We start from the raw sequence: 13,577 nt of genomic DNA, 5'->3' as shown, positions 1-13,577 counted from the left end.
TTTGACTCATCTGTATCGCGTGTCATTGAAAAGAGTGTAGACACTGTGATGTCATGACTGTAGAGAGATCATCATGAAACAACATAAGCCCATTAATCATAATAGTTGTGTGCATTGCATTGCACAATGAACTCTCGCATACATCTGATAATAGAGCCTAATGTTGACACCATTCTGTATTCGCAGTGGATAGGAAAGAGTGAGGAAAAACTGATTAATTGGTTCTTTACAAAAATGTTTAGAATTTCTATTAACAGTATATATAGCACAACTACATAAAAAACATTTTAAAAATCATTTCAATACCATTACCATAAAGAAAAAAAAAAATCTTACGGATAATTTAAAAAAAATGTACCGGTACTGTAAGTGTGAGTGTACATGCACCATTCAGTGCAGACTGTCTCATAACTTCTTCCGTTAAAGGGATTACACCATGGTATTTTAAGCCCTTCCAACACTTAACTATAGCAATATAATGACAAACATATAATCTTATCTGTGACACCATCGCAATGTAATTTTTTATGAAATATTAGGTCTTTTGCTCGTTAATTTTCTAACATGGAAGTAAAACAGTTCAGTAAAAACCCCGTCTCTCCCCATTTGATTGCCGTGCCCCCGGCGAGCCGACTGCAGTCTGTTGTTGGAGATCTGTGTTTTAGCACTCCTCTGAATGCAAGCCATCAATTCTTCAATAAACATTGGAAACAAAACGGCTCCTTGCTGCAAGAAATCATAGTGAAGGAGGAGAGGGGAAAATATAGAGGAAAAAAGGAGAAAAAAAAACCCTGGGTGGGTTGCAAACCGGGGACCTACTGCTTACAGGGCAAACACACTAACCACGACACCATTTGTTCACTTAGAGTCAACAGTGCGAAAGTGTCAGCCAGGACACCCGAGATTTTAAGCCGGCCAAATATTGCACTGGCATTACAAATGTGTGATAAAGGCTACTTTTGTCACTATCGCAAAGAGGTCTCAAAGAACGTGGGTGTGTGTTTAGTCCGTAGAGGTGTTGCGGGGGTGGGTCCGCACCTTATGATGTCATAAAATGCCAACAGCTCATTTTCTCAGGTTGGGAGGGGCTGGTGCTCGGAGAGCAGAATGACGTAGAATTTCTCATAGAGGGTGAATGGAGGAAAACACCACTTCAGTGATGTTGTTGGTGAGGAATTGGAATTTTAACATGGCTAAAAGGTTAAAAAAAAAAAAAAAAAAAAAAGTTGATTTTTCACGTTGCTGTCCCTTTAACAACCCAGGGTAAATTAAGCTACACCCTGACATTCTCTCTCACTCGAGATTTATCACTTCAACATGACACCAATGTACTACAATTATCTTGATATTACTGTGAGTAATCATCAAATGTTCCGGAGCTGCATGTTTTCTAATCACAAATGATGAAATAACTAAATCATTTTCTAGTCTCTTGTTCTCTCTACCTGTCCATTTTGCAGTCTTGACTGCATTCTCATTCTTTTCCGCAGTCTCATCTTTTGCTTAAGGGTTACACAAAAATCATTATGAGGTTAAATGGATTGGATATATAGCTTGTAAATAGTTGGACAACACTTGTATAATCCTAATATAAAAATAAAAAAAAAGTATAGTAGCCTCCTCCAACATTTGTTTCTTCTGCCTGACATTTTCAACATGTCCTGGCCACTTCCTTTTGTCCATGCTCACAGTTTCATAATGCGCTGGCACGCTCCCAGTAGTGGTAAGTTAATTAGAAAACACAAGCGATATCTCTGGTACAACCGTGTCTAACTTACGGGACAATTTTTTTTTTTTTTTTTTTTTTTGTCATTGGCCCTAAAGCAAAGTGAAAGTGAAACAGCCCACCGGGAATTCTCCTGATTCACTCCATTTCCCACCTGGTAGGAGGTGACATGAACGGAAGAACTGAAACACTAGCATCAGACACACAAGGAAACACTAGTACAAGGGAAAGGAAAATAGACCTTATTAAATGAAGACCTCGCAATCGTCGATTCGCTCTTCTAGGAATTTGGGCTCTTGGGAAAGTAATTTTCTTGAGACAGAAAAATAATTCAAAGGGGAAGTCAAGTCCAATATTTTCTTTACAATAATATGTTCCGTTCACCAGTGTAAACACAGCATTCGGATTAAAACTGCATTGGTATAATATGAATTTAGCAGCAAAGTCCAGCCGTTCTTATCTATCTCAGAGGATGTCCATTTTGCCACTTGCTATCGACAATGATGAAAATGGCATCACAGTTGTACTGTAACATGTTTAGACTACTGGGTCCGCATACAACATATTATTGTAAGGACAATTTTTGACTTGACTGCCCATTTAATGAAAATATAAGTTTGTTTCAAGGCATAAAAACAAAAATTTCAGCAAGGGAAACAAAAAACAACAGTGACATCCTACAAAAAAACGAGTCTAGCAGTGAACCCTGATGCCCACAGTGCATTGTGGGGGAAAAAAAATGTCAGCATACAAGTCTGTGATATTTATTTATTTATGTATTTTGGTTAAATAAACGCTACACCATCATTCTATTAATAAACCAGTGTCTTTAGGATCTTTGAGAAACACGGTAACACAGAAATGGGGCGGTAATTATGAAATGAGCTATATGATCACAAGATTTATAAATTGGAACTACTTTTGCAATTGTTAGTTCTCTTGGTATTATATCAGTTTCAAATGATTTAGTAAAAATATAAGTTAAGGGCTTAATAACAGAAAGAATTAAACTAGACTTGACTTCATCATGGCCAACGGCTGAATCTTTCAAACTTTTAATTACCGGTATGTCCATAATTTCTTTCTCAGTAGGAGAGTTAAATCTCTGTATTGAGGGATAACTTCCTGTCAAAAACTCAGATGGTGACCCAGCAATAGGTTGTATTGCTTCCGATAAGACGGTTCCAATATTTAGAAAATAGTTGTGAAAAGCACATAAAACGGTCCATCTCAATTGTGGCACTTCAAATGGGTTGTTAGAGAAAAGTGCCCACTGAGCTTTGAGTATCATCAGCATGTTGCAAGAGAAATAGCGCAGACGCTGAGGAGCCAGAAACAGACAAAAGAAATGGACGTCCTTGGAACATGTGTAAAAAAAGAGCATGTGCATTCAGACGTTTAGAGAACAACAAAATGCGTTCACCTCTAAAGGTCGGAGTCCATTTTAGCTTCTTCCTGAAATTTCACCCGAAAGCCTAATATCCCTAACTTATTTTGAGCAGTTTATCCATCACATTGATCAAGTTATACAGAGGGTAACCTTTAATAGAGAGACATTTGGATTGTGTAATAGGTGGTCTAGCTCTTTTACAATGAAGGTCACACTGACAAGATGAGAACATGATGTTCTAAAGCCAACCTCTTTTCATAGTCATGAACATGTCTTTGGATCAATAAACCACTGCAGACTTCTCACTACCGGTTTTACTACATCACAAGACAAGCATAGAAATAGTCTATTTGCCTTCTTCTTTTTTTTTTTTTTTTTTTTTCATATGTGAAAGAGCTGGCCTTAACGGCCCGTGGCATGCACTGAATCAGATGACGACTCATTTTATTTTGTTTAATGCAAAAGACACGCTGTTTAATTTATAATCACCGCCAACCCATCAACTAATCACCAGGTTTAATCACAACTGGCCTAACTGCAAATTAAACAACAGGAACAAATGGGCCGAGCCGCATGCAGAGGAGACAGATGTTGAGATTGTCGGCTTAAAGCGTTTGGGAATGCTTATCAGTCTGCAGAAGAATTTCAAGCCTACGGCCCATCCCGTTCTTGTCATGTAGAAATGATTAGTAACCCCCCAAAAAAGATTCAAACAAATGTTTTCTGTACAGACTAAATCTTTGGTGTGTTTTGTTTTTCCTGTTGTTTACAACTGAAAGCTATTACAATGAATACCATTTCTGCCAGTATTTATTATTATTTTTAAGTTGGAAGCCCATTTTTGCAGGTACATTCATTATTATTATTATTATTATTATTTTTACTGATGGAACTGGCAAGTTTTCAGACAGATACCATGACTCAACTCTTGAAAATAGAAGTATCGATACCACTTGTACTTTTGATACATAAAATTTCCCCCAAAAAACAATGGTAGATCATTTTAGTAGAAATACCTACTGTATATATATCAAAATAGTATTTTTCCTGTAAATTGCACGGAATTTAAGGCAGGAATTTCTATTTCTCTAATTTCTAATTTCAAGTTCCTTGTTGTATAATGGCCACAAGAGGGTGACCAATACTGGTAATGGCCACCGTTGCAAGTACAGATACCTTGAAATACCAATACCTGGTGTCTGTACTTGCCCATACCTATATTAAATTATAAGTATGATCAGTTTTTGTTTTTTGAAACTCAGTTTCATTGTTTTAAAGCAATTTTATATTCTTTAATTTTTTTTTTCAACTGTTATTTTTAATTGCTTGGAAGTGTGTTATCATTATACTGTAATGGGACAGTAGATTTCTAATTGTCGATCTTGTAGTGTAAGATGTTCCAAGTATGCAACTAATAATTTGAGATTGGGCAGATGTTAAATTAGACTAATGTATCTTTATACATAGCCTATATTTACAACACTAGCACATATTGCACAGTTAGAGCAAAAACAGGTATCAGATTTATGACAAATGTATTCAATCATGATATATATATATATATATATATATATATATATATATATATATATATATATATATATATATATATATATATATATATATATATATATATATAAACACGCCACTGGAGCGAAATGAAAGGGTGTCTTCACGCTATCTAAACGTTCTTCTGTTTGCACTTAAACAATAAACTTTGCTTTATTTTGTAATGCAAAATTAATATGTTTGTAATTAGATGTGTGCATGTACAATATGCAAGTGTAAATTAATATAGGCTATTATGAGTTTTCAATTTCCATGCCTTAAAAATGGTGACCAGTGGCATCAATATGAAAGTCAACATTTCAAGACTTTCTTTTGTTTTTCATGAACGTGTGTCTTATTTGCAGATATTCACGACGAGAACGGGTTAAAGCCGGTCATGGTTTACATTCATGGTGGCTCCTTTATGGAGGGAACGGGCAACATGATTGACGGCAGCATCCTGGCGAGCTACGGCAACGTCATTGTCATCACAATCAACTATCGTCTCGGCGTTCTGGGTGAGTGCCCCAATTGGGACCTTTTAATTATTTTACTTATGGCTGATTGAGTCTTAAAGTGACATTGGAAGATCAATTTAATGACTAATTCACTCTCACCATTTCACCGATGGGATGATCATTGAGGTGGAGGATTCATATAAGTGCAAGCAGTACTGACAAGAGACCCAATCCTGCTGTTAAGCTGTCTTTAAGTACATTTTTCAAATATTTAATGACATATTCATGAATAGTGAGTGAGCATGTGTAACTTGTGAATTTGTGCCACACATTTTACAATTAAAATTAAAATTATTGTCATAATTAGTGTATCTGTGGCACCTCCTATTGACTTGATTACTCTTTACATATACTGTAGCTGGTTACATGGGTGCTAACGTGTCACAGCTTTATGTGTAAACGTGTCAACATTTTCTAAAATTAGCCTAATTCTAGCTTCATTATAATTTTTGCTACACCGGGGAAAATAGCATCTCATTTGTGGCAATGGCAATGCTGCATCACCCACTCATTAACACCTCTAATGTTGTGTTAACAAAAGTCGCATATTAGATTTAGTACCCATTAGGATGATTTCAAATACGTGCATATAGGCCCATGTGAAAAAACTGTACATGCTGTTTGTGGACATGAGTTACAATGATTACGATCATTTAGTATGCAAGGGAACTTTATTTCTACAGCACCATTTCATCCAAAAGACTTTAAGCAAAGGTATGAGGGGAAAAAAAGCAATGTTTTGAACCTGGATTTCAACACATTCATACTTGAGGCTGATATCACTTATGTTGGCAGCATATTATTCTATTTGTGTGCAGCTAAATGCTGCTTCACCATGCTTGCTTTTAACTCTGTGCTCCACTAAAAGACTCACGTCTGCAGGCCTACGAGTAGGATCCCAAATAGCGGGTGCTGAATTGCATTTGCACTCACTCGCGATTGTACTCTCTGTTGTGCAACTAAAGGTACATTTGTTTGGACCAATACAACAATGACAGCAAAAACAGCTCATAAGAGTTCAATTTAAAGGGATGAGATCACAGTATTTTAAGCTCTTCCACAGTTAACTAGATAGGCATATAATGATTAAATCTTACCTTGGACAGCATCGCGATGTAATTTTATTTTATGAAATATAACGTGTTTTGCTGGTTATTCTTCTAACCCCGGGTTTTCACCGGATGCGGTTGCGGTGCGGTTGCGGTGCGGTCCGGCGACGCAAGCAATTAGATTCCATTCATTCGAATGGTGCAGTTTACACCGCTTGCGGGTGCGTTGCGTGTCGACTGCGGAAGGCCTGCGGCGTGCCGCAAGCCTTCCGCAAGGATAGACCTATTTTCTATTTTTGCCGGACGCCGCAGCGGTAGGCCTCCGGCAAATGGCAAGCTAGCACAAAACACATCGAGCGGGACAGGATGACCGACGCAGTTTCAAAATAAATTTCCGGTTACCTTTCAGAATAAAACACTTGCCAGCACCTATTTCGCAAGCTTTTCAGCAAAACGTGACGTGGGCGTCGCCGGGCCATGTGCTCATTCACGGTTTAGACACCAGCGAACATGGACGAGGAGAGGTTTATATTGGAGGTGGAAAACCACAAAATAATACATGACACGGCACATCCTTTTTATAAGGACAACCAAAAAAAGGATGCTGCATGGAATCTCATAGCAGAAGAAGAAGAAAAGGTTAAATCAAAAGAAGTCCACCTCTCTTTCTGCTTCTCTGTTGAGCACAGACTTTCTGTATGTTTGTCGTTGTGAAATGCCACATGATCGCGCGCGCGCGGTCCCGCGAGACACGTTGGGAAGTGGGCGGCGACGGAGCTGCCGGACCGCAGCTGTGCGGAGCCGGTGTGGATTGACAAAAAAATTGACCCGTCCGGAGCACGCAGTCAAGACGCACCGCACCGCAACCGCATCCGGTGAAAACCCGGGGTAACACGGAAGTAGAACCCTCGCTTTTCTCCGTGTGGTTGCCGCGCCCACTCTCGTCCGAGCCGGCTGCTGCTGGAGCGCTGTGTTCGAGCACTGCTCTGAATGGCCATGCAAGCTATCAATTCTTCAGGAAACAATTGAAACAAAACGGCTCCTTGCCGCAAAAAATCGTGGAGGAGGAGGGGAGGGAGAAAAAAAAAAACAGAGTGTGTCGCAAACCAGGGATCTACTGCTTAGAGGGCGAGTGTACTAACCACTAGACCAACACATTCAGTTGGGTTCAACACTGCAAAAGTTTTACTTATAGTTTACACAAGGGTCAGCAAGCCCGGATTTTAAGACGGCCAATTGTCATTGCACTTTGGCATTGCAAATGTGAAGGATATTTGATTGCTCTTAATTCATTTAGACAGAACGCTTCCTGATAAAGGAAACTTTTGTCACTATCCTGCAAGCATGGAGGTCTCAGAGAAAGTGGGAGTGCATTTAGTCCGCAGAGGTCCACACCTAATGACGTCATAAAGTGAGCACCCACTCATTTTCTCAGGTTGGGAGTGGCTGGTGCTTGCAGACCAGAATGACCTAGAATTTCTCATAGGAATGGAATAAAACACCACTTTGGTGAGGAATTAGCATTTTAACATGGCTACAAGCTCCAAAAAGTTGATTTTTCACACTATTGTCCTTTTAAGAGCTGATCGAGACATTTTCTAAAGGTTTTTTGTTTTCATGTTGTTGTTTTTTTTTTAAATAATAACTAAAATCACAAGTTCCTTCAACAATAGCTATGAAATTGTACTGTCAAAAATGGTGCTTTTAGGCTTGGAGTGGATACACTTTTAGTGGCACCAGACATTAAAATGAACAAGAAATTGAAGAAAACATACTGGTCATAATTTTTTTTCTATTGCTGTGTGAAGTCTTCAGACATGCTGTGATTTCTCCTGGGATCACCTGCCATTTGTATCCATAAGGGGAAGGCGCCTTATTCAGGAATTCTATGTGATTCCGCTGGCTATTTCCGTAGAGATAGCTTTCCACAAACAAACAAACAAACAGACAGACAGACAGACAGACAGACAGACAGACAGACAGACAGACAGACAGACAGACAGACAGACAGACAGACAAAACAAAATATTCAGAAGGAGCAACAGTATTTCCCTTTTTTTTTTTTTGCCTAGAAATAATAAATAGGTAAATAGGTCTTCTCTACTCATATTACACATTTTTAAAAGTGGGTTTCATGATTCAGGTAGCTGTAATTGTTTACACCAAGTACATTTTGGGAGAGAACTACAAGTACAAAATGGAGTTTAAAGTGATGGAATTGGAAGTGTTAGTGGAGAAGGGAAAACATATCAACGAGTTAACGATGAAACAAACAAACAAACAAAAAAGGTTACTCACTTAATTTTGGGGAAGCATGTTTTGTTTGCTTTAACTTGCCTCGAGTGTGTGGTAATTGAATGTATCTGCGCACCCTGTGTAACGTTTTGTTTCAATGTTGAGACAGCACCCCCGAGAGGCCAGCACTAATTGTCACAATGCATCAGAATGACCCAGATGAGCAGAGATGCAGGTTTGATGGTGTTTTCTTATAGGCGACATTGCATGACTCCTTCTTGTGACTGACTCCAAGTCAGCTCTTAGGTCATCCATAAGCTCCAAAATTTTACTGAATAGACGATATGACGTGATCATTTTTGCTGACATTTCAAAATGTTCCATATTGGTTTGCGTCGACAATCAAGTTTGTGCCTGTTTTCAAGCAAACTTTGGTAAATGAGGTCCTAAATGCTTTAATAGCACATAAATGCATTGTAATTTCTCAAGTAAGCCTCATTTCAGCCTCACACGTACACTTTAATTCATTTACCTGTATGACAACACATCTAATAATGAAGACTTTCTGCAAGAAGAATTATGGAGGGGGGGGAATCAATGAACTTGCTAGTATTAAAATATTGATTGTATAAATGAAATCCTCCGTATCTGTTTGGCATTTAGCCTTTATTGCTGATTGCATAGGTTTTCTGTCACAGCGACGCTAGTGTGCATCTCTGTGTGCATGCTAGTGCTGCTCCTCTCCGCTTTACTTGCCATTCATTACAAGGCCGAGCCTGTCTGCACCACTCACTATATTTAGTTGCTGGGAGCCAAGGGGAGAAGGTGTTCTCTGAAAGGTATTCCGTGTGGAAAGGGGGGAAAAAAAGGAGAGATTGCAGATAAAAATACAGAAAGAAGCCAGAAGAAGGAAAACAGTGGAAGATGGAATGTTGCAGGATAGTGTGAAGCTCTGGATTACCTGCCCCTTTGACACAATGCAAGCAGTGAAACGATAAGAGGGCTCTATTGCCATTTAATTGACTCTCAACTGAGTGTTTCTCGCTGGCTAGCATCATAGACAAGGACTGATGAGCATGAGTGTAGTTGGTGCGAGGGACGTCAGTCCCCTCAGTTTATTTGCTTATATACAGTTTGTGCAAAAGGCTTCCTTATTCCCCTACAATGGATTGGGCTGGAGAAAGCAACGACTGTTGTCATGATAAATCAATCCAATGGCTATTTACTAAGGGTGTCACGATTTCGATTTTTTATCGAAATCGATCGAAATTACGTCACGATTTCGAGCATCGAAATAGAAGAGAGGACACACGATTCGATGCCCCCCCCCCCGCGCCCGCCGCCACCGCCGCCACCGCCACCTCCCAGGAAAGCAAATGAGACGCAGCCATTCAGCTACTAGCTAACGGCACTTGTTAGCTGACTTCTCCTGCAGTCATGATGGCAAGCGCGGACAGACACAGCAATGGTGCTTCAAGCCGCTCCCGCTTCTCTCGTCACCAGTTTGGAAACATTTTGCGTTCCCGGTGAGTTATGTCGACAACGTTCACGTTGTCGATAAAAAGACCACAGTTGCAAGATATGCTATGTGCGCGTACTGTACTCGGCCACGGTGTTACGCCCGGCTCATCAAGGGGAAGGGAAGTAACACAATAACAGAAAATATAGAGTAGATAAACACGGGTCGACTTTAACATCTGAGTAGTTTTAATTGAAATTTCAGGCAGGGGTTTGACAAGGGAGTGAAAGTGGAAGGTGAACAAATAATAACCGCATTTGACAGAACTGACAGAACGGAGGAGAAACAACAATAACCAATAGGGGTATAATACACGGATACACAATAGCGTCGCGCTGGCACAGTCGTCCAATCGGAGTGTCGCGCTGGCACAGTCGTCCAATCGGAGTGTCGCGCTGGCACAGTCCTCCAATCAGAGTGTCGCGCTGGCGCATTCAAACTGAAGTACCATTATACGGGCACCAGCCGACACAAACACACACATACATACTAGGGGAGCGGAGCCGGCGGCGGGCCCGAGCCGCCAGCCGTAACAACGGGAAACACGACAAACATGACGGGACATTTACGCAGGCATCACAAAGATTTAGATTTATCAAATTCAACTAGAAGTGGGAAAACAACGGTCCAACCAACTATTTCATCCTCATTTACAGTGAAACTTCCACACACTTCAGCTCGCGCGAAACGCCAGATCCATAGGTCTATTTATAGCAGCAGACCTGCAGCCTTGGAAAACGCTGGATTCAAACATTTAATTAGTGTACTTGAACCACGCTACAGTATGCCCAGCAACTGTAAATGTTGGGATATAGTTTGTTCAGGCTGTATTTGTTCCATGACTTTGGATACAATATATTTTTTGTTGTTGTTGCACATTGCACATTATTTTAAGAGGAACGCACAGCACACTGTTGTAACCAAAAACAGTCAATAGATGGCAGGCACCCACTGTGACTTTTTGTTTTTGTTTTTTTATTTTTTATTTTACACTTCAGTAAGAACAAGACGGTTAACTTTATATTGTAAATAAATTCTTTGAATTTGATCATTCCTGCCTAATGTCAATTATCATATATTACATAAATTTACACAAAAATAATATGGAAATTGCATCACCTATATGTAGCCGATCTTTTGAAATAAGATTTACTGTACAATGAATAGAACCAATGATCATAGACTAGCCTTAGCCTACAGAAGCATATGCCTCTGTGTTATAAAGTGGGGGAGCGGAAAAAAAAAAAAAAAAAAATCGAAAAAAAAAATCGAATCGTGACCCCAAAATCGAAATTTAAATCGAATCGTGGAGTTGGCGAATCGTGACACCCCTACTATTTACTCAATTAATTGAGTAATCCGTTTGGCCAGTAATTCTTAAAGGTTACAGTGTTGGTAACTTCTCCCCAGTTATCAAGTAGGAGTCATAATGCTGTGATGGATTGCAACACACACTACAAAATCCATGTTTTAAAGGCAACTGGGTTATTGTATTAATGCTGATGAACACCCATAGTTGACATAGAGGTTGCAGCCACTGTAGTTGCTGATGTATGCACAGTAGTTTGGCTACCGTTTAGTGTCATGATCTAGTGTATTTGTTTTTTGTAACCTTTAGTCACAGTACATTACAGATATAGTGGTGTAAGCATCCTAGTCCACTTGCATAGCCTTATACAAGAACTCACCAAAAAGGCATTAAAATTATATACAGGTAGTAATAATTAACATTTTCCATTGCACAGCAAACTGCGCAGCGCTATTCAAATTCACTTTGGGGTGGCCACAACAAAGCAATGCATTCGTCATGAGACGTGCGAACAAACAAGGATGATGAAAGAAGGTTGTTATTCACCTGTTGATCATCGTATAGAGATTCTTTTTATTACAGAGCATTAAGGGAAAAGTGGTTGAAACTTGAAATGTGACAAAATTGTGTCTTATGTAACTTGTTAGTACTGCTTTTCACAGGGGAAAAGGGTCAAGAAGAGCGAGTAGAGTCTTGTTGAGCTAAGTACTCATGCAGTGGAAAAGGGACAGCTTACATGACATGGGCAACAATTGTCTTGCTGGCAGCATGCAGCCACTTCAGCCTCATAGTGTGACCACTTACTCAGTGGTTGGCAGCAAGCGACCCTTAAGAGCCCGATCCAATCTTTCATGAGTCAAATCACAGACAAAAAAAAAAAATCAGGGCAGGCTTAGCAGGCTTCCAACGCTTAGCATACAAGAAGAAAAGAAAGAAAACTTAATCATGAGAGAGAATCTTTGTGTTCTGACAAGGCATGATACAGATGATTTTTCAAAGGGAACAAAAGTGTTGTATGCCTGAGAACAAATATAACAATGATCAATTTTAAAAAAAAAAGATTCAGCACTACAATGTCAAAAATGCAAATACCATAGATAGACACGAGTTGCTTCCTTTGCAGACTTAGATTGCCAGAATATTCTGCCAACTAGGCTATGCCTATGCCCTGACTGTCCGAAGTTTTGGCATTTTTGCTAGCACTGCCTGTTTTTATTTATTTATGTATTTATATTTTTTTTGCTTGCTAGCGCTGCTGTTAAAGAAGACGGCGAGGAAATGACGTAGATAGTTAGCTACACATCGAACTTTGTTTACATTTATTGAACCTATGATATACGAGATTTTTAACTGAAGCCACCCTTGGCCAATCACAGACCAGTTGTGACAAGTTGCCACCCTAGTTGTGTCTTACCAGTGACTGCAGTATTGGTAAAGTAGGACCAGGCATACGTCTGCTCACCCTAATTGACATGTCTTTATTTGGGAAAAGTACAAGGAGTAAACGTGCAATTCCATTCAGAGGTCCTTCGATACTGATGACACAAATGGCGAATCGAGGTTTAAAGTGCAAGCCCGAGCCCTACTCCCAGCAGAACGTTTTTGCTACCCAGATAGCAAAAGATGTTTATTCAACGTTGAATTAGGGTTAAAATGGATGATTTTTGGTTACGGTTGAAGATTGATTGGTCAATCAACATTGATTCAACAGCATTATGTTAACATTGAAGTTTGTGTTTAAAAGATAACATTGAATCAACGTTGTATTTTGGTTGAATTAAAACGTTTGAAAGGTCAATGTTTAATTAACGTTGAATCTATGTTTGCCCTTCTTGTTTTTTTTTCCCTTCAGCTGAGAAATTGACTAGGAGAGGGGGAGGGGAAGTATTCTGGGGACAGGTTGGTGGGTGGGGGGTGTTAGAGTCTTTAAACATTTATAATAAATATAAAACATAAAGCTAACTACTTTGCGGATTTCATTTATTGCAGGTATTTTTTGGTACCTAACCCCAGCGGAAAACGAGGGAACACTGTATTTGTAAAACTTGTACATTATTTGAATGTACTCGAAACACCTGGCATTTCCACCAAATAAACTGTACACGTTAGAGTTTCTAGTTTGTGCATTTCAGCCCAGTCATCAAAAATATGTGCCCACATCCGGCATAAGTCCGGCACAGGTGGCATTCAGTCGACACTGGCATAAGGCATGTGGGCCGAACATGGCCCAGGAGCAGCAAAGGTGGCACTGGCTTGACTCTGGCAAACAGGATGTGGGCCAGT

The 13,577-nt window shown here is 39.6% G+C and overlaps 1 protein-coding gene across 1 annotated transcript in view; it reads left to right on the top strand.

Moving 5' to 3' along the window:
* The window catches only part of nlgn4xa (neuroligin 4 X-linked a), an 88,591-nt gene that overhangs the window by 27,735 nt on the left and 47,279 nt on the right, over window positions 1–13,577 (top strand). The window contains exon 3 of the mRNA XM_077514420.1: window positions 5,030–5,182. Within this exon, the coding sequence (XP_077370546.1) occupies window positions 5,030–5,182 (153 nt within the window). The remainder of the gene's footprint in view (window positions 1–5,029; window positions 5,183–13,577) is intronic.

Source organism: Festucalex cinctus, chromosome 2 (assembly GCF_051991245.1).
Source record: "Festucalex cinctus isolate MCC-2025b chromosome 2, RoL_Fcin_1.0, whole genome shotgun sequence".
Classification (NCBI taxonomy): Eukaryota; Metazoa; Chordata; class Actinopteri; order Syngnathiformes; family Syngnathidae; genus Festucalex; species Festucalex cinctus.
The sequence above is the reverse complement of the archived record's forward strand: the minus strand, read 5'-3'. Positions and strand labels throughout refer to the sequence as shown.